Source organism: Scophthalmus maximus, chromosome 13 (genome assembly GCF_022379125.1).
Source record: "Scophthalmus maximus strain ysfricsl-2021 chromosome 13, ASM2237912v1, whole genome shotgun sequence".
In the NCBI taxonomy this organism is placed as follows: domain Eukaryota; kingdom Metazoa; phylum Chordata; class Actinopteri; order Pleuronectiformes; family Scophthalmidae; genus Scophthalmus; species Scophthalmus maximus.
This window is the reverse complement of record NC_061527.1, coordinates 23,879,354-23,905,000: the sequence shown is the minus strand read 5'-3', so window position 1 is coordinate 23,905,000 and position 25,647 is coordinate 23,879,354. Positions and strand designations below refer to the sequence as shown.

The following is a 25,647-nucleotide window of genomic DNA, read 5'->3' as shown; positions in this document are numbered from 1 at the left end:
GCTTGGTGTTGGTTGAGTTGCGAGCAGCAGTTTTGCACTAGCTGAAGCAGAGGCTCTGAGGACTGACGTCTGCTCTGCCACAGTATCAACTCTACGAGAAATGCAATGTGGTTTACAGGTTGTCAATCATCAGGAGTTATAGATATCAAGAAGAGCCCGACCGATTCATCAGCTTCATGAGCCTCTCACAGTCATATTGGTATCAGCGTTTGCCGAAAAGGAAAACTTTTATTTTACAGAATAACTATGTTGAAAAGATGTGCATTCATATTTACGTATTATATAAAACATATGTTTATACCTATTTATAATACCGTTTGCAGTTATATAAAAATATAAAATATCAGGCCTCAATTACATTACATAAGAGTTGGATAACAACATCTTGGGATCTTTGCCAATTTTTGGAAAAAATATATATGTTTCTTTGAGCAAGACACTATTGCCCCTGTGTAGGAATGATGTGATAGAAAGTGACAATTTCAGTCGGACTCACACATTAACCTCTTCTCTCCTCTCCTCTCTGCACAAACAGTCGGACATTTTTCATCATCAGAAGCCAAAACTATAGTAATCTTCTTACATTTCTGTGCGTATTTACAGTTTATCATCATCCTGACTTTAAAAAAATTGTATCAAGTGTGTCCTTTCTATTCTAGCCATGTGATTATATTGTTCGCACCTTGCTGGACATCACTTTTGTCTGTTGTAAGAACTGAACGAACCTTCAGTTTGGATTTTGCCTTGTAATGAACAACTCTTTCACGGGGATGATAGAACCCAGAGTTATCTGAGCAGGAGTGAACCAGCTTCATAGTACAGGTTGTTAGGCTCAGTGGAGCCAGATGATCAAAAGCTATCCTGGCTATGTTGAACTTGCTTTGAAGTACAGGCTCCAGGAGTTCATGATACATGATAGGTTTTGGTTTAGTTTCCAAGAGTATAAGAAATCAATACATCTAAAATGTCTGAATGTTGAGGAGAAGAGAAGTCAGTTTTGTTTTGTATCTACACCAGGTTTATGAAATACAATGTATGAACACACAAGCATGTTTTTTGTAAATGACTATTTTCAGTATACTGTATTTCACATCGCTGTACGTGTTTTAATCAAGTCTCTGTCTCAGAGCAGCCACAATCAGACAACCGTACGTGTTTCACTGAGCGAAACACATCAGACGTTGTGACGTCGTGTTACAGTCAATGTAGTTTTTGATCCCATCGAAAGATAATTCTGCCCCTAGAAAAACAGAAAGACAACACTGATTGGACACTGTTGCCCATTGTGTCGTTTGGTTCTTGGTCTTGTCTTTTACAAGAATGGGAGATGGTGACCTGGACTTGCCTTGGAATCAATGCCAGGGGTCTTAATTACACTCCTACACCAAAGATCAATTGTTTGCGGCTTCTTGCAAAAGTTCAGCCTCACAAAAGAACATTTGATGAATCAGATATCTGCCGTTTTAATAGGAGCACAAACACGTATCTGAGTCATCTCCACAGGCTGAGGTCGCTGTAGGATAAAGGTCACAGAGACAGGAACAAATCCAGTGCCACTGTAAACAAATGCACATGAACATGTCCTCAAACACACGACACTCGCTCTCATTCTCCTTCCTCTCCTGATGAAGGCGAGTGTTGAGCCAACCCAATCCTCTATTTGACGTTTGTTAAGGGTTATATGTTCACACATTGAGATTTTAATCATTAACTCAGCAGCTGACAACTACTTTCTGTGTGAAGTTACAGAGGAGTAAAGGCATCCTGAGCAGAGAAGTTAGCCACACGGTGATCACACAGAGGGATTCAGCTCTAGGTTTTGGTAGCCAGTCCGGGCTCATGTTAGTGCACCGTCAGCCCTCCCCACCTTGGTGAGATATCTGTCACCGGAAGCTGACTGAGAAACAGAAGGAAACGAGAGGAGGAGATCTGCATGTTGATGCTGACGTGACTGAGACAGATGGGGATGGATGGGAAGAGGCAGCAATTATGTAAATTGATTTGAAGGTCAAATTATCATGAATAATTTAAGGATAACGAGAGAAAGAGAGAGAGGGAAAGGTTGACAGATACAAAAAGAGTGTGTGATTGACACATGATGGACACAGAGAAGCTTTGGAGCACAGAGGTGATGGACTGAGGAAGGAGGAGAGAGGAAGTGGATTAGAGATGGAGTCTGTCGTGGTTAATCCTGCCCTCGTTGTTTCCCTCTCTCACACGAACATATGCATATTAATATCCACAGGTATACAAACACTCCCACTGCCACAATTGAGCAGTAGCCCTGGGGTCCGCAGTGTGAAAATATTTGGGAATGGAGGATGGCCAGTGATGCAATCGATTTCACACTTCCCTCCCTCGGGCCAAGTTCACCTCTTGTTCTTCTTCCCACGCTGCCCTCCCTCCTCCTCCTCCTCCCTGTTGTTCGGGCCAGCTCACTCAGAGGGATGACTGAGTGAATGTGAACTGATGAAGTGAAGGACTGTTCGGTGGATCTAGCTGTGGCGGGGTCCCAACATTAGATGTAATCAGTGTAGTGCCCGTGGACCTTTTGCTTGGTCTGTGTTGTTGCTGGTTGCAGCTTTCTAAAGAAACGCCCATAAAGACAATTTCATATTTACAGATGATAAAAACTGTTTAAGCCGTTTTAGCTGGTGCAATGAACAACGTTGGGTGATACAAGGTGTAACATTATGTCACCATAACAACAGCAGTACAGAAATATTCATGTGACCAAGGAAGTAATAGGTAGAATATCAGTTGAAAGTGAGTAACTAACAGAAACACGTTCCCCATGTTGATTATTTGTAAATGCGTTTCTGTGAGAAGACAATTCTAATGTACAAAGTTTACAGAGAACCACGTGTTAGACTTGATGTTGTCGTGATCAATGACGTCACTTTCAGCAGAGTCCCAGCCTGAATATTCCCCACTGCACTTCTTTCATCTCCCTGCAACGCACCTGAACAGTTTTCCAGAAAGGCAAATTACATACAGACAGGCAGACAGATTCCTAACATTGTAATAGTTGGATGTTTGGTTATCTAAGCCTGGCTTATGCACATGGTGTATTGAAGCCTCAGTGTCGCACCACAGTGTGGTGGGTATATTTCCCTCTGATGACAAAGCAGCATTGATTTTGGAAGTTGTGTCGACAAGTTGGGCAGAGAGTCTTGGGCTCCTCCCCCAGAAAATGTAGGAATTTTTCTATAATAAAGTCAACAAATGAACGATGGCAGAATCAGGTTTAAAACGATGTTCAGATCAGAAGGACGTGTTTGTATAGTTCATACCCGTTCACTGCCTGGTCTGGGATATGTCCCGCTCCTCTTCTGTCTCTCCCATGTCGGTATTAACAACAAAGCTTTGTGGAAATGGATAGAATTCCTTATTTGCTCACTGCTGTAATATGAAAATGAAGGGATGTTCTGATTTGCAGAACAACATTAGATATTAACTCACAAACATGTGCTTGTATACATGTGCTCATTGTCTATCAACTCTGTGTTACCTGAAGTCAGAGACTTTTCTCTACTGATATCAACAGTTACTACTTAACAGCAGCTGTGTCTTCTTTATGTCCCACTGGCATGTCGTGACAACGGTCCTCGTGACGGGTTTTTACAGTGCATCTTTCATAATGTATTTATGTTTATACTGAGGAAATGAGTCACATAATTAGCCATGTACAATATTATGAAAATGCAGTATGATATTATGGCAAAAGAAAGTAGGCCATAGTGCTGATTACAGTTGACACCAGATAAGTGATAATTGAAACATGAAGAGTTTCAGTCCCTGTATGTGCTCCCTGACCTTTCATCTGCTCTGCTCTGCAGGACTTCCCCCTTCAGGTGGAACACTGGTACAAAGGAGCGAATGCTGATCAAGGTGACCGACAGAGAGCCCAGTTTCTTGGCCCACCAGGGAAATGGTTACTCCCCTTGTGACCCCCCAACCCCTGGTGCACCTTCTGGAGGGGGCACCACCTCACGAACCCGGCGCTCCTCTGGAGGAAACCCGCCCACAGAGCCTGACGGCTCCCCCGTTCTCTACGCTGACCGCCGTCAGTCTCCCTTCCTGAAGCGGGCGGAACTCGGCGGAGCTGGCACCCACCGCCGCTCCTCGGCTGACTCCCAGCCTCCCTCGCCGCGCTATGCCTATGAACCCCCACTGTATGAGGAGCCGCCGTCAGAGTACCAGCCCCCTCCCATCTACGAGGAGCCTCCCACTGACATGCAGTTCTCTGACTCCTCTTCCTTCTATGGCACTGGCAAGTCACCAGCTCGCAAGTCTCCCGCCCCTCTCTATCACTCCCCCAAACAGGGCCAGTCGCCCTATGGCCAGCTGGTTCTGACCAGGCAGAAGTGTCCAGAAAAGACCCAAAGTCTGGAGTACAGTCCTGTGGGAAAGGAGTACGTCAAACAGTTGGTGTACGTAGAGCAGTCGTCTTCAAGCCCTCGCTTTAAGACTGCTGACCGCCTGCTGCGTTATGGCACTACGGGGGGCTACGGTGGCTCGTATGGGGGGTCTTATACTCTGCAGCACAGCCAGTCTCTGATCAGGGACCCCCGCCTACTGCTGGACTATAGTGGAGAGGGTGGAGAGGGAGGCCAGAGGTTGCTTTATGAGGACTCAATATCGTGGACGTCCAGCCAGACACACTCCCTCTCCTCTGGTGGTCCTGGCGCTTTCTCTCCTGGAGGAAACCGCAAACGCAAGAGTCGCAAACCATCCCTCCCTCAGGAGCTGGCATACTGTGGGGGCCCGGAGGGGGAGCTGACAGGCACAGCATCCGAAGCAATGCTGGCTCAGGCCAGGCTGGCGTGGGAGGCCCAGCAGGTAATGAAACAGAGAAGCAGTTGGGACTCAGGCCAGGGAGGTGGGGTGGCCCAGAGTGGCAGCTCCAAAGATGGCTACGAGAGCGACGGGGCGTTGCCTCTACCGCTACCAGGGCCAGTGGTGAGGGCGTTCAGCGAGGACGAGGCGCTGGCACAGAGCGACAGCCACCACTGGAAACGCAGCACCTTTGATCGGCTGGGCTTCCCTCAGGCCCTGCTGGAGAAAAGCCTCTCTGTCCAGACCAGCCTGGCCTCTCCTGAGCCTTTCCTCCACCCATCACAGGTACTGCTGCATGACGGGTCTTTTTAAATTCTGTTTGGTCTCATTTTCATCCCTGGTTGTTGTTTATGTGGGTTTACCTCAGCAGTTACTTTGATGAGCACAGTGTTATTATAACTGATAGACTTTAAAAATAGGACCCAAGCAGTTATCATGTTCAATATCCATCACATATGCATCTCTTTTTATGTAAGAAATACACTTTACTATAGCTTATATCATTAACAAAGAATACACTTCAAAAAGAGTATCAATTATGGTAAAGATCAAATCAGAGTCATGTCTGACACTGTGCCGTGTTACAGCCCCACCCTGGTGGAAAGCCATGGCTGCTTCATTTAACGCTGCTGTGCCTCAGATCATCTTATATAACAGTCACTGCAGTCTGGTCCAGTGAGACACTGCACATACAGTGGTCACATTCTCGGGGAACAAACACACGCACACATGCACGCAAGCACACACACGTACAAAGACACACCGATAAGAGAACAAAGGATTCATAATTGTGATTATTGCAACTGCTCAGCTCACTAAAGAGCGGATTAGCAAAATCTACATTTTGCCCTGAATGAATGAATATAGTTCTCTTACATAGAACATCCCAGTGCAGAGTATACACATACACATGTATTCAATACATAAAACATCCAGGGCTGGGAACATTTTAAATTCTTTTGAAGATTGTCCCTCTTAGAGCACTTTCCCACCTACCTTGTTTGGTCCGGACCTTTGGGACTTTTCAGTTGGGTCCGAACCAGAATTGCAGGTGTGACAGTTGCCTAGACCAAAAGAGGTGTGGATCAAACTGTAAAGTAGAGCAGTGTGAAAACAATTTTTTGGGATGGTAAGTTGTAAGTAGTAAAATAATGCTGATTAAGGAGTGAAAGTTGAGTACAAGATCTGTAACTACCAGAGATTCAGCTTGAAGGAGCCGAGCACGGTGAGATGTGCTCCCCACCAGTCATCAGCACAGACACACATATCTAATCAAATCAAATCAATTTTATTTGTGTCAACATACATTATCTCAAGGCTCTTTACATAGTGAGGTCGAGACCTCACAATATTACAGAGAAAACCCAACAGTTCCCACAATGAGCAGCTCTGAGACTGTGGAGAGAAGAAACTCTTTTAACAGGACGAAATCTCAAACAGAACCAGAACATCTGCTGAGGCCGGTTGGTGAGAGGGGAGAAAGAGAACAGTTGTTTAACTGTTGCTTTAATCTCTGTCAGAATAATTCTTATGATTACAATAATGTTACTAATACTTGCACAGATGCAATGATATTGTTATTATTATTATTATTATTATTATTTATAATGCAGCTCTGGGGTCAGAGATACACTAGGAGAGAGAGAAAACACAGAGTTAGTGACATGTGATGTAAATACATGGGGCAGAGAGAGAGAGAGAGAGAGAGAGAGAGAAGGAGAGATGCATGATGGGAGTTCCCCCAGCAGTCTAGGCCTGTAGCAGCATCACCAAGAGATGTTCAGTAAACAACTGAGCAGCTCGAACTATAATCTTTATCAAAGAGGAAGGTTTTAGAGAGGTCGTCTGCCTCCTGGTTCCAGAGGAGAGGAGCCTGGTGGCTGAAGGCTCTGCCTCGCCTTCCGCTCTTACAGCCTCTGGGAACCACAAGTAGTCCTGAGTTTACTGAGACAAGTCATCTGTTGGGATAATATGGAACTATGAGCTCTGTAGGATATGATGGAGCCTGATTATTAAGAGCTCTGTAGGTGAGGAGCAGGATTTTGAATTCTATTCTGAATGTTACAGGAAGCCAATGCAGAGATGCTAACACTGGAGCTATGTGATCTCTTTTTCTAGTTGCTCTCACTGGTTGTAGGTCTGATGGAGAGAGACGGGAGGCATTTTGGTCTGGGTCCGTTGGTAATTTCGCTTGTAAATCGAAAATAATCCCAGGCTATTACACATTTGAGTATAAGTCTGGCTACGACAAGCTAGTCTGACAGAGGTTTTTATTATATTTTCAATTTCTATGCCGTTTGTCAGAATGAGGTCGAGGGTGTGATTAAAACAGTGAGTGGGTTTATTCACATGTTAAATAAAACCTTTGTGTCTATTAGTGAAATAAAAGCAGAACTAGGACTGTTGTAGGCAACATCCACATGAATGTTGAAATCCTCCACTATAATAACTTTATCTGGGCTAGGCACCAACTCAGATAAAAAGTCTGATAATTCAGATACAAATTCAGAGTAGGGTCCTGGTGGTCGATATACAACGACTAGAATAACTGTTTTTTGACATTTCCATCTTGGGTGAAAGAGGCTAAGAGCTACGCTTTCAAATCAGTTAAAACTATGTTTAGGTCGAGGGTTGAGCAATAAGTCTGATTGGAAAATTCTTGCTACTCCTCCTCCTCGGCCTGTGGTCCGAGGAATATGAGTATTATTATAAGAAGGAGGTGTCCATTCATTTAAACTAACATATTCTTAATTTCAATCATGTAGAATAAATCAAAGTGATGATCAGATATCAGATCATTCACTAACAGAGATTAAGATGGGAGTGACCTAATATTTACTAATACACATTTTATTGTTCTATTTTTATAGGCTTCGTGTTGATATGTATGAGGATTGTATGAATCACACCTCTTTTATTTACTTTTTGTTTAGATAGTTGAAGTTGTCGGGGGGCAGGGACAGTTCTATGGGGTATTGTGGGGGCGACTGCTTTAGTAGAAAGGACTGCAACTCTGCTTCCTGGTCCCAACTCTGAAATGTCACGGGTTTGACCTCTAAGTAACTGAATCAGGTTTCTACAAATGAGAACTGCACCCTCCAAAGTTGGATGAATGCCGTCTCTCCGCATAAGACCAGGAATTCTCCAAAAGGTGCGGACACCACAACAACCAGTGGTTTAGTGAGGACGTGCGGCTATACATGTCATCACTGTTGAAGTTGGGCAAGGCCCAGAGACAACTATAGCCAGATATTGGTTTTGCATAAGTACACACCGAATCAATATCCACTTTCGTGTCCTCCCATTAGTGTAATCCGTTTGCCTTACTGCCAAAGTGAATAACAATTTTACCATATGGACGTTATGTTGAGTCAAAGACACTGCCAGGCACAGTTTGTACCCCAACATGTTGTATATGCGTGAAAGGAAATGCTGCTGGCTCATTCACCTTTTGTTTAGTTTCTCTCTGAAAGTGTCTATGAATCCACTTTTAAATCATATAAAAGATTATCACATAAAATATGATATTTTCATTATTTAAAGTTATGTTTCAGAAGTCTAAACAGGAAGTACTATCAGCTAAGAGCATAACTGTTCCTGTGAGATTCTACCATGTTTATATTCCATACTCATCATAAAAGATTCTTATAATTGTTATGGTCATGGCCATCTTTGAATTAACACTTTTTTGTCGTTGATCTTATAACCTTAGCTTGTTGAGACACTGAGGAATAAATGGGCTCTTTGTTGCACTGAAATTACCTTGTGGATATTGACGTATCAACGCGTCAGTATTAATCCTGGTCAGCTGAAGAAACGTTCAGCTCTCTGCTTCCTCTCTCCCTCTCCGTCTTTCTTCCTCCTCCATGTTGGTTCACCTGTCAGTCGGAGGACCTCGGAGCCTGTGCCCAGTTCGAGGCCAGTCGGAATGCCAGGAATATGATGCCGAGCGCCAGCTGTGGCATTTTCCCAGAATTCACCCTGAGGAAGCCCTCCTCGGAGACTGACATCGAGAACTGGGCATCTAAGCACTTCAACAAACACACACAGGTACTGGGGGGGGGTTGTCTATCTGAGATAGCGATAGTGATATTGTATGTTTGCATGACATCATACACATCACTCTGCAGCTGTCTCTTCGTCCATTAGTGATGTCACCCCCATATTTCTGTCCCCACCATGTGCACTTTATCAGCTTCAGCTCATTTGTCCCACACTGTGGCATAGTTTACTTCCACGTGCAATGGCAGGCATAAGAAAAACACGTTGTCCCATTGAAACATGTCACTGTTGCTGTCGTACGTTGGGCAATACTGTTTGTGAGAAACCTGGATCAGATGATCACTAATCAGGTTTACTGGAGCTCCTCAAACAATACATGAGCTCTTTCAAAACAGAAACTCTTCAGATGCCAAGGCTGGCTGATTTTGTTCAGGTTTTAACAACAGTTTTGATCATGCAGGCTGAAAGACAGTGGGGTGAACACTAACGGGTTGGTCATCCACTAACCAGAATGTCGGTGGCTCGATCCCTGTTCCCCCAGTATGCATGCACAAGTGTCCTTGGGCAAGACACTTAACCTCTGACGGCTGTGCAGGCAGTGTATGAATCTGACAGAAAGAGCGTGGTCAATACTGTAGCAGCGCTGTGTGTGAATGGTTGAATGTTACCTGTACTGTAAAAGTGCTTTGAGTGGTCGATAAGACTGGAAAAAGTGCTAAATAAATACAGTCTTTTAGTCCTTTCAAGGAAAAACCTGAATAAATGAGTGGATTTACCTAAATACTACACGTATTGAGATGTCCCTTTAAAAATATACATCAAATGTCTCTTCATTTCAGGCCCTTGATCCAGTTCATCTACAGTGTATCCAAAGCCATCAAGAGATGCATGTGTTTGCGTCTCCTATTGGCTTTGAATATCTAGTTCTGTGCGCTGTCCATTAAAATAACAGGCTGTAGATGAATTTCTTCTTTTGTTTTCCTTTTCACTTTACTATGATTTGCTGACATGGTGTCATGCAATTCTAATCATGCACTGTACGTTCCCTCTGTTGCTCTTCTCTCTTCTTTCTCTATTCCTTGCCTTGTTCCTCAGGGTCTGTTTAGAAGAAAGGTGTCCATTGCCAACATGCTGGCCTGGAGTAGTGAGCCCATCAAGAAGCCGATGATCGTGACCTCGGACCGCACGGTGAAGAAGGAGGCGGTGGACATCTTTAAGCTCATTCAGACCTACATGGGAGACCGTCGCTCCAAGGTGGACCCCCTCTCGGTGGCTCTGGAGGTGCGTGGACTGCCTCAGCGACTCCTCACAGCCTAACCTGGAGGTCTCCCTCCTCAGATCACGGTCACATTAGAACTGCAGGCTAAGAAGTGTTCTGCAGTGGCCGCACATTACAAACAAAAGCACGATGACATGATGGTTCCCGCCTCTCTGCAGTGCTTCTCAAGTGTGTAGTGAGGCTTCAAGCTGTGAAGCCGTGTGTCCTTGTTCACAGCGTGTCTTTGAGAAGAAACTTTGAAACATCAGGGGCCTCATTTATAAAACTGTGCGTAGCATCCACACCAAAAGTTGTGCATGTGCAACCCAAAAAAAACCAAATAGTGATGGGTGTGTCTTTTTATTAATCCCAGTCATCCTGAATATGTTTGCATGTAGATGAGCCTCATGTTCTAGCCCCTGCGCTCCCACAATCAGCCAGAAATTGTCAACATCAAAATCCTTCTTGGCAGCATTGTTAGAGACAAAAGATCTTCAGAGAGGCCGATCTAAATGCAGTCAGTGCAACACCCAGAGTCATTCCTAAAAGCTGATGACTGATGGAGGCACAGCGACACTGATCTCACTGCTTAGTAGTTGTTAACCACTCATATAGACACACACACACACACATGTACAGATGAAGGTTCCACCAGGTTTAGGAGTGCGGTGATGAAGCACACAACTGACGTTTGACAAATGATCAAAGGTCTGATTCAGGATCTATTGGCAGAAATGTAATAAAGTATTTATCATGATGTTTTCATGAGTATATAATTACTTCAATCTAAGAACCATTGTGTTTTTGTTCCCTTAAGATGAGCCTTTATATCTACATCAGAAGCTCCTCCTCCAGAGAAAAATGTGTGTTATGATGACCAAATGTAGAGGAAGTAAAAAGTGTTGACACAAGCTTGCATAGTCAAAGCAGCACACTAGCAGAGCAACAGCAGTTTCAACACACAATCACTGTGTTGAATATTAGAAAAGTTAGAGTCGACAAGTACAGTCATCATTTTTCATTCATGAAGAGACAGTTATGAACAGATGTCTTTCTGAACTGTCTCTGTCAGGTGGTGGTGCGCGGGTGGAGTCACCAGGGCCTGCGCGACGAGCTCTACATCCAGCTCTGTCGTCAAACCACGGAGAACTTCCGCTATGACAGCCTGGAGAGAGGCTGGGAGCTGATGGCCATCTGCCTGGCTTTCTTCCCCCCCACACCGCGTTTCCACAACTACCTGGATGGCTACATCTACCGACACATGGACCCGCTCAACGACACCAAGGGTGAGGGAGCACCACACTGACACGGCAACTGCTAAATTCATGGCAGTGCTACATTTGTCTGTCCATCGGCTTATTTTTCAAATCCTGCTGCTGTGATTGATGTGAACCTTATTTTAGATGTTCATGGTCTCAAGAGGATGATCCCTAACCAAACTTCCCTCTGGTCCTTAAAAGAGGTGTGATTTTGTAGAACCCCTGACCTGAGAATGAAACTTTCCTTTTGTACAACCAACCAAAATGTCGTCAAACCAAGGGCAGTTGTGACATATGTTGAACACATTCACGCTCCCATGGGAATTGATTGACCCCATACACTTTCTTGTAGCGCTACCATCAGGGCAAAGGTTACATTTTTAATGCCACAAGCCATAAAATCATCAGCATGCTCCTCCTTTAAAAGTATGAAAAAAAGTGCTGCCATGTTAACACAACACAGTTAGCCTGCAGGGACCCCAGTCTCATGAGCTTAGGTTTGATTGGTTAAGGTGAGTAAAAGTCAGGTCTGACTCTTTCAAACAGTACCACCATATTCTGTAAACATTTAGCTCATGCAACTGGACCATAAAAATGTTAATGCTGAATCGTCCTCCAAATATAAATGAAATAAACTGCTGTTGAACCTTTTGCTGATACATTCAATATAAAGATTTAAATCTTTAGCCTTAGACTGTCATTAAAAATGTTCTCCTTTTATAAACTCATCAGGAATCAACAGTAAGCAGAACAGTTCAGACAGTAGTCACTTTAAATACGATCCTAACAACAGCTCTTTTACATGATAAAGCATGTATCAATGCCTATTTATTATTATTTTATTCTTCTATCATACTATTTATCACATTTATTGAACTTATTAACTTACTAGCTGTCCTACACTGCCCTCTGTGTGTCTGTTTTTACTGATTGCGTTTGTGTGTTCTTGATGGGGTAAGCTGCAAATGAATTGCCCTTCTTGGGATCAATAATGTTGTCTGAATATGAAAACATTCGCTGTTCTGGATCCTATCACGTTATTCATTAGCAGATGTTGTTCAGTTTGTCCTCCTTTGTTTTCCCTTTTGGGTCTAATTATCTGTAAATAGAAAAAAAAACAATTTCGCATCACATTGACTCAACTTTGAACTCTTACACTGCACGTTCTTCATTAGTAAATTGAGTTTGTTCAGTTTGTCCTCCTTTGTCTTCCCTTTTGGGTCTTATTATCTGTAAATAGAAAAAAAAACAATACCGCATAACATTGACTCAACTTTGAACGGACGGTGTGACATCCGCTGAACTGAGATCAGATCTCAATATGGACACTGGGGATTACACTATCTGGATGCGAAAACACATTTTATTACCCAGTGTAAATGGAGTCATAGATATTATAGGATTTCATATGCAGATGTGTTTCAGTTGGCAGATGATCTCGTGGACAGTCCAGACCTCTGGATATATGATGAAGCTTGGTGCCTGACCACAGATGGTCTTTACATTTAAATATTATTCTTGGTTTCAGTGAAAAGTTTTAGTGTCACGGTCTCAATGCAAGTGACTATGATATTTCAGATCAAAATGACATTTCCTGGGAACAACTGAACAACACAAGTTCACCTATGCAGTTTTGACAGATTATGCATTTTGAAAATTGTTTATAAAGGAAAAGATTTCTATAATGTGAAGAATATTGATCTGCATGCACTCACCATAGTCTTTGGGGAACTCCAGAATGAAACATCAGATAGGAGGGAAACTGATACAGATACACAAGCCAAGAAACATCTCCAGAGCAGTTACCAATCTGATTCTAAATAAATATCAATAACCGGCAAACGTAGATCCTATGTAGAATGTGAGGTGCTGTAGCAAAATGGCATCAGTGATGGCAGTCTTAAAATAAGGCACCTTTCTGTGGTTTCTGTTCTGCCCCCAAATGTCAGGTAAAATAAAGCTGTACTGGTGCTCTGCTTCCCCCTGGAGTAGGACTGCATGAATAACAGGTGGCCCAGTGTTGATGTAGGGGAAAAGGCTTGTTAGTTTGCCCTTGACAGATACTGAGGGAGCCAACCAGTGTAGGCACAGACGCAATCAGAATTCAGACGGATCTGTTTTCCTGTGCTCGGCTGCTTTTAGAATGAAAGTTTAAGAACATCATTTTTGGGGGAATATCTTAATGGTCAAATGCTCTTATGGAAAGGCACTTTGGACAGAAGTTGTTGATAAAACAAATGTATGTAAATCTCCATTCACTCCATTTGCTGATGTAGCTCTGAAAAAAGCTAGTAAACTGACTGTTGAAGGTCAAGGTCATGAATTATTAGCTTTGAGAAATTGAATCAATCCCATTCAAAATGCACAGATAGATTTTGATCCAGAAATGTAATTTATTATTCAAATTTCAACCAAAGATTATCAACAAAAAACAGCAGAGTAAAAGAACTGAACAGTGATGCACCATTTACAGATCACACGGCATTTCACTCCTCTTTGCCATCTGTGGTGACTTTCCCAGTCGAGGAGCTACACCCAAAATGTAAACTATCCAATCAGGACTAGTCCAGAGTCTGACAAATGAGCAATAAAGACAAATACAACCATTCAGGTTTAAAATGGGAGTTGCTGAAACAATAACATGAGTTATAATTATATTATATAATTGAAATACAAATTATAATAAATATATAATAAAATATTATTAAAAACATATTTTCTTTTTCATTAATTTCATAAAAGACAAACCTTCTAAAGGTTTTTTGACGTCGGGGGTAACTTCCCGGTTAACCGGTACTATGTAAGGTGGATAGGTTTAACCTGAGCCATGTTTCCATGGTCATTTGCCCCGGATCTCAAAACAGCGCCAAGCTGTTTAGTTCGTGGTTAACTGTTTACCTGTATAAACCCCGCCCATGTACACAAGAACCCAATCGGTGTCGGCGTAAGGAATGTGAGGGGCTCACTCCACAGGGGAGGGAGTTAGAGACTGTCAGAATCCACCGGGACAAACCGATGATGTTCTTTATGAAACATATATTCATTATCTTTGATAACTTCTTAGTCCGGGTCTCTAATGCTACTCTAATGCTCACACTGTGTCCTGCTTTTTGCTATTTTACCACTGGACACTTTCATGTTTTCCATCTGTGATACTGATCTGATGAATATAGTAAAATAATGTTTCATTGATGTGGTTGTAGTCTGCAGGTCTTTATGTGACATGTAAAGCCTACAGTAGCATCTAGACTAAAAATGTGTACATTCAATGTGGTTCAGCTTCTGTGCTGCATCACTGTTTCGCGGACGTTCTCCTTACTTTCCTTCAGCTTTTTTCATTGATGTTCACATAGAGCAACTCAGAGGTGGAACCTTTTTATAGTTGGATAAAGATTGAAGCTGAATGAAGATTTGATCAAAGCAGCTTCACACAGGTGCATTAGAGATTCAGACTTATACAATTCTTTTCTAACAGCTGTGAAAAGATGTTTCCCGAGACTTTCATTCAAGTATCCTAATTGTTTTCACATATTGTAGTCCGCGTGTCCTTACATCTCATATTAGCTATCAATTAAGTTGAGTCAGAGTAGGTTAAACGCGCTTCAGGCCTCTGTACTTGGGGAGAGAGAAAACACAAAGTGTTTGACATAGGCAGATAGAGAGAAAAATGGTGCAATAACATTACGTAATAAGGATTTTTCTTTCAAATTTCTTTAGTTATTTCACAAACTGTTGGTTCATCTATATTTTTTTAAACAGTTTATTCAAATGATTATTTTTTAGAATATCCTGAAAATCTGTTTTTCTAATGAAATACATCTGGATTACTTTATAATCTGATTTTATGGGGGGATCATCCACTCCACTCTATCGCAATGTGCCTCTGACCCTGTCACTATAAATCCAACCTTCTGAACTGAATGTAATCATATTTAACAAATGATAAGATAGGGATTCTCCCAATAGTGTAAATATGTTTTCTTGTCTCTTTTGCTCCAGGAGTGGCCATCAGCAGCTACGCTAAATACTGTCACAGGAAACTGACTAAAGCTGCACTGACTGGAGCCAAGAAGGTAAGAAACTGTTTTCATGTCTTCAATCAACAAAAGTCTCTAAAAGTCCCACAAAATCTGTCTGCTAACTTTTATGTTTTATTATTGTCAACAGAAGAACAGCTGTGTATCTCTCAGGATTTCCTGACTAAGTGTCTATTTACACAGGAATAGTTTGCTTTAAGATTTTCAATCAGGGTTTAGAAAAAATCATAGTACAGAAACAGCACCGCTGAAGGTTATCAACGACCTTCTCATGGCTTCAGACAGTGGATATGTTTCTATTCTCGTCCTATTAGATCCTAGTGCTGCATTTGACACCATTGATCACAACATTCTATTACAGAGACTAGAACACATAATTGGGATTAAAGGAACAGCACTAGAATGGTTTAGGTCTTCCTTCTCAGATAGATTTCAGTTTCAGTAAACACACACAAAAGTTAGTCATGGAGTTCCACAAGGTCCTGTGTTTGAACTTTTCACCATATATATGCTTCTTTTAGGCAAATCCTCAAAAAGCACCAAATAAATTTGTCGTTTAATGATTTGGTGCTATAAAAAACATAATAATTGAATTGATTATGTCCTGATCTAAGTTTTAATTGTTGATGATGTGACTTTGTGTCCATCCATCCATTATCTATACAGCTTTATCCCTTTAGGGCCGACTTACACAGCACCTAAGCTGAACGGACAGAACGCTGTGCTGGGCGTTCTCTGCCACTAGGGAGATAAAAGGATGACATAATGACCCAATATAAGACAATATTATTTTTCTGAAAGTTAGGTTCAAAAAAGTGCAGGTCTTTCTATACTGCAGGTTGGGACAGTTAAGGTCAGATATTCTTTTTGAATGGAGAGAGTACATGTAACAAGAGTGATGCATTATGGGTGTCTGTAGCCTTAAAGTTAGGGTAGCGAGTGTTTTTTTAAGTCCATCTGTATAATAATAGTAATGATGATGATGATAATGATAATAAAGGCTACTTGTCTTGAAAACTTGTATTGTAACAAAGGGACAAAGTGCCCACAACAGCAATTAGAACAAGTGATAATAAAACAGAGGGTAATAAAACAAAGTTATACGAGAAAATAAAACTCAACGCATATGAAACATTCATAAAGGCTCTCCCATTAAGAATTGACTGTTCTAACAGCCAAGGCCCGACCAGTCCCTAGCTGTGACAGGTATAACCAGCAGTAGAGAGACTTTTACAGTTGATCAGCGTAAAAAGGGTTATAACTGAAAATGACTTAGAAAGAAATAAACCAGTGAGAAAAATCACAGTCAAGATTTTCTCGCAGATGAAAATTGTCCGTCAGAGAAAATACAGCATTATACAGTAAGTCTTGTTTTAGCATCAGAAACCTTGACAACCCTGGACATGAAATCATTATGCAGACTCATTGTGAGTCTTAGGACACTGCAAATAAGGCTGCACATTGAAGAGCCACAACTCTGGGGGTCTGGGTATTTCCTGTACCTGCTCTGTCTCATGACAGTTCCCGAGCAGACCTTCAGCTGGTGTTCCCAGTTTGTTGTGGAAGAGCTGGACTGGCCTGTACAGAGCCCTGACATCCAGCTGACTGTGTGGTTGACCCCACCGATGCTCTCGTGGCTGAATGGGAACAAATGGCTGCAGTCTAGTGCAAAGCCTGGAACTAGAGGAGTGGAGGATGATGGAGCAGCAGATTAATACCCATGGTTCTGGTATAACATGTCACGTGTGTGTGCGTGCGTGCGTGTGTGTGTTGGCAGGCAGGCAGGCAGCAGCTTGGCTCAGAGCCTGCGTACCATGTGGTGCCAGAGTGTCAGCAGGTCACTAACAGGAATCATTTGTCACTTTTAGGACTCCAAGGTTTGATTGGTGTTAATCTGCTTACAGGACATAGACTGACCGTCCTCTTCTCCCACTTCTGTCTCACCCACACCCTCCTGAGTCCTCAAGCTGCCCTTCATCTTCCTGCTGTATTAACTGCTGTGTGTGTGTGTCCTCAGGGCCTGCAAAAACCCTGTCCGGAGGAGATCCACCACGCCAGGAATGCCATCTTCAGCCCCTCCATGTTTGGCTCCTCTCTGGAGGAGGTCATGGTGCTGCAGAAGGAGCGGTATCCGGACAGCCAGCTGCCCTGGGTGCAGACTCGCCTGTCTGAGGAGGTTCTGGGTCTCAACGGAGACCAGACAGAAGGAATCTTCAGGTGAGAGGGAGACGGGAGCAGGGGCCTGAGAATGGAACACACATCATATCTCAAGAGCTGCTTGTGGGAATTTCGTTTTCAGTTCACTTGAACTCTGAGATGAGTTTGGATTTTGGGGGGTCCAAGGTCAAAGATCAAGGTTGCTCCAACCTCACAACATGTGAGTTTTTAGCTGAACCTGGAGAATGAATATGCAAAATACCGTGAGGTGGTAATCTTGGCTCTGTGCTGTCCCTGGCCTGTCTGCTGGTAGCCAACAGAAAGCTGCTGCCTGCTGCAGCTGATATTGATGCTATATGGGTGACACGGTCACACTGTTTTCACATTGTCATTTGATCATTTGTTCTCATAAAAACACCAAATATAGCCTCTAAAAAGATATTGAATATTGGACTCAATACTGGAATAACAGCTTTCCAAAAACTTAAATCTGACCAGTTGTTATCACAGCTGTGAGGAATGTTGGACATAAGGAAATACAGAGAAGATGAAAAGTGTAGAAGTGTAACCATCTTGTGACCTTTGACCTCCAGGGTACCAGGGGACATAGATGAAGTCAATGCCCTTAAGCTGCAAGTAGATCAGTGGAAAATCCCCACAGGACTGGAAGACCCGCACATCCCAGGTATACGCATATGCACACACACACACGGACCAGATGGTGCTCCTGCAGTAACAGCAGACGTTCAGATGACTTAATGTCAATGCTGAAGTCTCACCCTGTCTCTGTGTGTGTGTGTGTGTGTGTGTGTGTGTGTGTGTGTGTGTGTGTGTGTTTGTGTGTGCATGTGTGTGTGTGTGTGTGTGTGTGTGTGTGTGTGTGTGTCCTCCCATGCGTCCGTAGCGTCCCTGCTGAAGCTCTGGTACCGGGAGCTGGAGGAGCCGCTAATCCCTCACGAGTTTTATGACGAGTGTATCAGTCACTATGACAACCCAGAGGCAGCCGTGAACGTGGTGCTGGGTCTGCCACACATCAACAAACTGGTGCTCTGCTACCTCATCCGCTTCCTACAGGTAACACATACACACATACACACACTTAATATATACACATATTCACACATACACACATACACACACTTAATATATACACATATTCATTTATAATTTCTACACATATTCAATTCTGTTACTCAGTGTTGGTGCCTAGTTACTACAGTTTGCTTTCAGAAGCTCCACACAGGTGAGAGAATGAGGCGGTGGTCACAGGCGCTGGGTGCTGCCCCCTGCAGGCTCCCAGATGTCTGACCAACTAGGAAAAATTGGGATTTTAAGGAGGCCTGAGATAATATTGTCTGTTTCGTCCAGGCGCTCAACTGAGCAACTGCAGTTTGGGATAAATAAGGAGTGAATCATGCAAAGCGCAGGATATAAACAGAGAAATATGCATAAGAAATAAAAAGGGTTGGACTTCTGTCAGGCAGACAGATTTGCTCGGTCTGATTTTACTGAAACATTTTCTTGATGTAAACTGCCTCTGAGACATGTTAGCAGAAGTAGAACTATTGAAATGTGTTGAAAACAGCTACTTGTGGCCATCAGAAGAACTACCTGAGTTAGTCGTTATGTTGCCTGTGAAACATGACATTTACAATATCCAACAGGAACTCTACGATCCCCAGAAGCCACAGTGGATCGGTTTCAATAAATCCGAGAAACCCTGTGTAGTTTCAGCTGTGGCCTTACGTCACACCTGCAGCAGGTGTTCTTAAAGAGTATCTACTATCTAGTATTCACATACTGTCAGCAAAACCATATCTTTTTAAAGGCTGGCACATTACCAAAGATCACGACTGAATCCTTCAGTCTGTCCTCAGGCAACCTACTGTGTGTTGTGTTCACAGGTGTTTGCCCAGTCTGCCAATGTGACCATCACCAAGATGGATGTGAACAACCTGGCCATGGTCATGGCTCCCAACTGTCTGCGCTGCCAGTCTGACGACCCCAGGGTCATCTTTGAGAATACCCGAAAGGAGATGTCCTTCATCCGCGTGCTCATCCAGCGGCTGGACACCAGCTTCATGGATGGAATCCTATAGCCCACTCCCACCCCCCTCAACACACACATACACACTTCACCCCAGCCTCTACACTCCCTTTAACCCCCTCCATGACAGGCCTCCACACTCTGCCCCAGCACAGGAACATCATACATACATTGCTGCTGGGTGAATACCTCACATCTCCAACAAGTTTACTTTCCTGGAACTAACTAAACTGATACGACTCTGTCCACTGTACAAACCAGCTGTTTTTCTTTTTCTATTGCTCTAGACGTAAACTTTTAACTGACATTTACAGAAGAGAAACACCAGTATTGGAGTTACAAGGTTTTCATTTAGTACTGTGTGTGCCTTCACATACACTAATCAACTGTACACATAGAGTATGAAGAAATGAGCAGGGATCTCATCCTGTCACTGGAGTCATGTGTTAGTGTCACCGGTTCATTTTACATCCAACATTAGTTTGAAATGAACTGGGGATTTTGTTTGTTTTCCCCTGCTCTCTCTCTCTCTCTCTCTCTCTCTCTCTCTCACTCTCACTCTCACTCTCTCTCACACACACACACACACACACACAACCTTGTACTTCTATCTAAGTGAGGATACTCCATTTCTGATACAACATCAGGACATCTGACGACAGTGACTGCCCTTAACTGGCTATCGCGTCAAATATCTCAACTCGAGCGACTGACGCTAATCGCTCCATTCACATCGCCCATCGTCAGTGACACGATATTCTTGTCTAGTCGCGTCTTTGCATTGACTTTGTATGGAATCTACTCACGTGAATAAATGGTGTCCAGTCTGAACAAACCATTAAGGTATTGTCCCAGAAATGGTCCTCACAAAGAGTTAAGTACAAGTTCACACACACACACACACACACATCTTGCACCAGGATTCCACCCTCTGCCACATAAAACACCATCAGATACAATCATGTGTTGAGGTGTCACACACATCCACAGGGTTCAGCAGCAGATTCTCACAACACGTGAAGCCTAAGTGAACCATCCCGTCACCGTATCACCACATCAGATTGATCAGGCTGAGAACTGACACTGTGTCCAACAGTGTGTGTTCACTGGCAGCAGAGAATTTCAAACTGCCACAAGTTGTTGGAGCTAAAAACTCCTCCACTGTGGCCCTGACGCTGTGACCACAGGACAGACAGGGAGTTGAGAGAGAGTGAAAGCATCGCTTCGTTCTGTTAAATGAGTGTGAGTCTGGCGGAAGGGGCTAATACTGTGAAGGCTTTGTTAGCCTCTTAGCCCACAAGTGAGGAGAACATGGACACCTGAATCACCCGGGTTTGTGTGTTGACTTATCCACAGTGTCTGACAGACACATTATCATAGACTGTGTTGGAGTTGTTTGTACTGTACACTGTACACATGTCTAAGTATGAAGTGAACACAACTTATTGAGCAATGGCTTTTCAGTCACGGTGCTTCCTGGCTCACAAGCCCTACAAGTTACTTAACACAGGCTTTCTGCAGGTATACAAAAGCACGGGACTCAGTTTCCTCACTTTTAGACTAATGACTCAAATTACATCTAAAAACAACGTTTTCTCTGCTGTGGGCACTAATGTCAGGTATAAAATGTTCCTGTATTGTTTTCCTTAGGCTGTTACCTATAAAAACTAAAAGTGGGACTGCACACAGCTAAGAAGCTCATGTTATCACAACTGGCAAACGTAAAGGAACTTGAATAAACTAATCATTTTTAATTATATATTGGGAAATGATAAATAATTCATCATCAGTGATAGAACTTAAGTACGTTATTTAAGAGAAAAACATTACCTTTATGAGTCCTGCTCCGCGCTTGTTCACACTTGTGTATACTGTTTATTGTGTGCATACTAATGCCTTTCACATTCCACCTACATTGCATGTAGCAGAGTCCATAATATTAGCACATGCATGTATCAAATCGAATGTCCAGTGTTAGCAAGTGCATTGCTCCCACTTTATCATATTGTATGTTGTTCAACTACATTACCACTTTAAAGACTAGCACTGGGGCCAACCGCGTTACATGCTATTGCTGTTTTTTCCCATTCAGCCGGTCGGACAATGGCATGCAATGTCACTATGCCAACACTCGAATAGCCACCGCTGACATTCACACAAGAAACACAAGTAGAGAGGAGTCATGAAGTCATCACAGTGATGTGTGGTTATGTAGTTATGTAGCACGCAGCAGGGACATCAGTAGCACACGCTGCAGGTGGTTTTTGGTGTCCATGTTCTAATCACCTAACACAGTGGTGGGCCGTCATGTGACCTGGACATACAGCCAGGCCCCACAGTGTTGAGTTCCTCCTCCAGACCTGCGCCTGGGCCGACAGAGAAACAGCCAGTGACTCTGGCCTCGGCTCCATGATGACAGGTGACTGGGGCAGCACTGCCAGTGAGGATGCTCATACTCCCAGAGGAGGGATTGTGAAGATGTGCCAGTTTACCCCCCCACCCGCCCATCCGCCGGTCAGCCCCATCCCTCCCACTTCACCCGAACCCTGACAGCAGAGAGTCAGTCCACCGTCATCACTGAGCGACAGGCCTTTTGGCTCACCAACGCTCCGTGATTATGTGTCCCTGTGTGCGTGCTCGTCCGTCCTCGGGTCTCATTGTTTTGTGCTCGTCTCACATCCACACTTGTCCGTGTCTATGAGCAGCAGCTGCTGCATGTTGAATTCAATTGAGATTTGTGCTGTATTTAACAGAATTTCTATGTTTTTAACCCATTCTTTTGATATGATTTAATTTATTTGTATTTATTTGAGATTTCCTTAATGCCTTGTCCATATATCTTGTTGTAGGCTCCTCTTTGTGTGTGTGTGAGTGTTTCAACACAAGAGCATTTGTATGTGTATGAATGTGCGGATTTGTGATTGAGTGTGTAGTTTTCTGTATGGTCGGTCACCTGTATATTAATGTATGACTGTGTGAATCTTGCTGTAACATTTGGATTCATTAGGGGTTTTTATTGCAACAAAACTGAAAGGATGACTGTGAATGCCTTACAGACACACACATACAGAGACAGATGCACATACACACAGACCATCCTGAGAGTCTCTCTCTGTGTGTGTGTGTGTGTGTGTGTGTGTGTGTGTGTGTGTGTGTGTGTGTGTGTGTGTGTGCGTGCGTGCGTGCGTGTGTGTTTGTGTGTGTGTGTGTGTGATGTGCAGCTCACTCACTCTGACATACACAATCCAGATGGATAACGTGTATATTAACACTGTACAGACTATGTAAAAATAAGTATATACAGAAACAAAAGAGGTGTGACAGTGGAACTTGCTGTGAAAGTTAATGTAACAAAGTAGGGGTGTGTTGAATTTTTCTTTTTGGTTTTTAAGTCTTGTTAAAGTGTAAACTTCCCTCACACTGATAGAGGTCTGCAGGTCGCAGTTTAACTCTCTCTGAACACTTATCTGTGGACACAGGTCTCCACCCTTTGCACACTTCTCCAGTGTCCGAGTTTATCCATTATTCCTCCAGAAACAAGTCTGAGACTGAGTCCTTCTTGTGTCATAGAGATTATGGTAAATGGACTGTATTTATATTGCGCTTTTCTAGTCTTATCAACCACCCAAAGCGCTTTACAGTACGAGTCAAATTCACCCATTCACAAATACATTCATACAGTGCTTCTATACACAGCGCTTTTTCTATCACATCGTACCTACACAGCCGTCAGAGGCAATTTTAGTGTTAATTGTCTTTCATAAGGACACCTTGGCATGTGGACTGGAGGAGCCAGGGATCGAACCATCAGCTTTCGGGTTTCTGGACGATGCTCTCTAACTCCTGAGCCACAGCCTCCCAATGTGCTGCAGAAATTAGCTCTTTGTATCCAGTAGTTGCATCAGTGTGTTACTGAACCATGCTGCTAACATCCTGAACATCGACCGACTGCCACCTCCTCGGTGGACCACCACCGTTCTCATAATCCACCCAGCTGCTAAATAAAAACTAAGTCCTTACCGGAGTAGGGATGAATGTTTTGGTCAACAACACACAAGAGCTCACACAAGAGTCGACAACAGGACAGTGTGGAAATACAACAGATGTATTCATGTAATCCTCTACCAGGGTGAGCTACACAAGGAGACAAATGTTGGACAGCTGTGAGTAAACCTCAGTGTGAAGAGGGTTCAGGCAGGTGAGAGGTGCTGGATGTCGAGGTCCAAGTGGACTGGAAACAAACATGTTCAAACCATGCATAACGCTGTGTTCACACCGAACGCATCACAAATTTGGTTTGGCCGCAGGATCCTTTGTGATTATTCGCACAAATATTTCCCATTCTTCCACCTCTGAGCAAACAGACATGGGTAAACATGAACTGTTGAATGTAAAAAAGTCAGACAGGAATGTGGATGGGAAAGCCACACAAAGCGGTTGTGCTAACTGGGGCTAGAGCTAGTGTCAAACTTCCTTACTTACTTCCTGCCAAGCCCTCCTTCTTCACCCGGTCATGACACAAAAAGCTTGGGCTGCCCACACACGACGACAACAGTTTTATCCTCCATTTCTGATGCAACTTCAGGACGTCTGACGACGGTGATGCAGGGAGGATCTCAAAGCTTAATGACAACCGCGACAACGCGTCTCACGAATATTTTGCTCGATTTTAAATATTTCAACTCGAACGGGTGAAGCGAATGTTATGAATTTCGTGTCTTTCACGTCTACTCGCGTCTTCGTATTAACTTTGCATGTAATCTACTCAGATGAATGACTTTCGTCATGTTCCAAGTGGCATGAACTTTGATTAAAGCATCCTTTAACAATTTTGTGTTGCGTTTGCTGAGAACGCAGCAGGATGGTTTGAGCAGCAGTTTGTAGGAGCTACTTATTGACAACTAGTGGATGCCAGGTTTGAACGGGGTCAGCCATATGTTCCCACAGCCCAATGGTCCCACAGCCCTATGGTCCCACAGCCCAATGGTCCCACAGCCCTATGTTCCCACAGCCGAATGGTCCCACAACTGGTCCCACAGCCATATGGTCCCACAGCCCTATGGTCCCACAGCCCTATGTTCCCACAGCCCAATGGTCCCACAGCCCTATGTTCCCACAGCCCAATGGTCCCACAGCCCTATGTTCCCACAGCCCAATGGTCCCACAGCCCTATGTTCCCACAGCCCAATGGTCCCACAGCCCAATGGTCCCACAGCCCTATGTTCCCACAGCCCTATGTTCCCACAGCCCAATGGTCCCACAGCCCTATGGTCCCACAGCCCAATGGTCCCACAGCCCAATGTTCCTAAATTTCTAGGACATTTTCAAAATTAGGGTTAGGGTAGGGTTAGGGTTAGGGCTACTGTATAATAGGTTGGGTGTAATTGGCTACCAAATTGGGAGAAAGGGGGATCAAATCTGATACAAATTCATGAAAAAGTAAATTTGGAAACATAGGGCCTAATTTTGGAAAAAAATCTTAGAAATGTGGGAACATAGGGCTGTGGGACCCATTGGCACGCTCCCGTTTGAACACTGCCCCCACCTACTAACCGGCATTCTTACTAACAACACCATGAGTCAACTACACTTTACTAATTCGCCTCCCACCGTCTGAGATGTGGAATATGATTTCCTGTTGCTCCCTGCCATCTACAGCCATTGGATTATCCAATAAGGGTCAGCTCATCTGTTTTGAGTTAATCTTTTCACTATTAAAATCACAAATAAAAGAGCAAACTGGTTTTTTTTATGGGGTATGAATTAAGAAATGTTTCAATTTTAGTTTCAGTCCAACCACTTAGTGATTGTGAAGCCTCGGAGGCAGCCCGGTGTGTTTGTGAGTCTTTGTTTTATGTACAGTGAGTGATGGTTGTAGATGGACCCAGCAAATCAACCAATTAGCATGCAAACATCAGGGCCTTCACTCTCTTCAACTTGAATTTACTCAAACATGATAATATACAAAAACAAACTGAACTTAAACAAGTGTTACATTATTTGGCGTATTTTTTATCCACTTGAAGCTCTTCTTAATCCCTTTTCTCC

At 43.4% G+C, this 25,647-nt stretch overlaps 1 protein-coding gene across 3 annotated transcripts in view; it reads left to right on the top strand.

Annotated features, from left to right (window-relative positions):
• Positions 1–24,428, top strand: part of arhgap39 (Rho GTPase activating protein 39) — an 81,529-nt gene extending 57,101 nt beyond the window's left edge. For all 3 annotated transcript variants that reach the window (XM_035648475.2, XM_035648473.2, XM_047336970.1), the window contains 9 exons: positions 3,840–5,124; positions 8,725–8,889; positions 9,937–10,122; positions 11,172–11,385; positions 15,358–15,431; positions 17,413–17,612; positions 18,146–18,237; positions 18,457–18,626; positions 19,457–24,428. In XM_035648475.2, coding sequence (XP_035504368.1) covers positions 3,840–5,124; positions 8,725–8,889; positions 9,937–10,122; positions 11,172–11,385; positions 15,358–15,431; positions 17,413–17,612; positions 18,146–18,237; positions 18,457–18,626; positions 19,457–19,651 — 2,581 coding nt within the window. In that variant the 3' untranslated portion in view covers positions 19,652–24,428. The remainder of the gene's footprint in view (positions 1–3,839; positions 5,125–8,724; positions 8,890–9,936; positions 10,123–11,171; positions 11,386–15,357; positions 15,432–17,412; positions 17,613–18,145; positions 18,238–18,456; positions 18,627–19,456) is intronic.
• Positions 24,429–25,647: the final 1,219 nt, after the last annotated feature.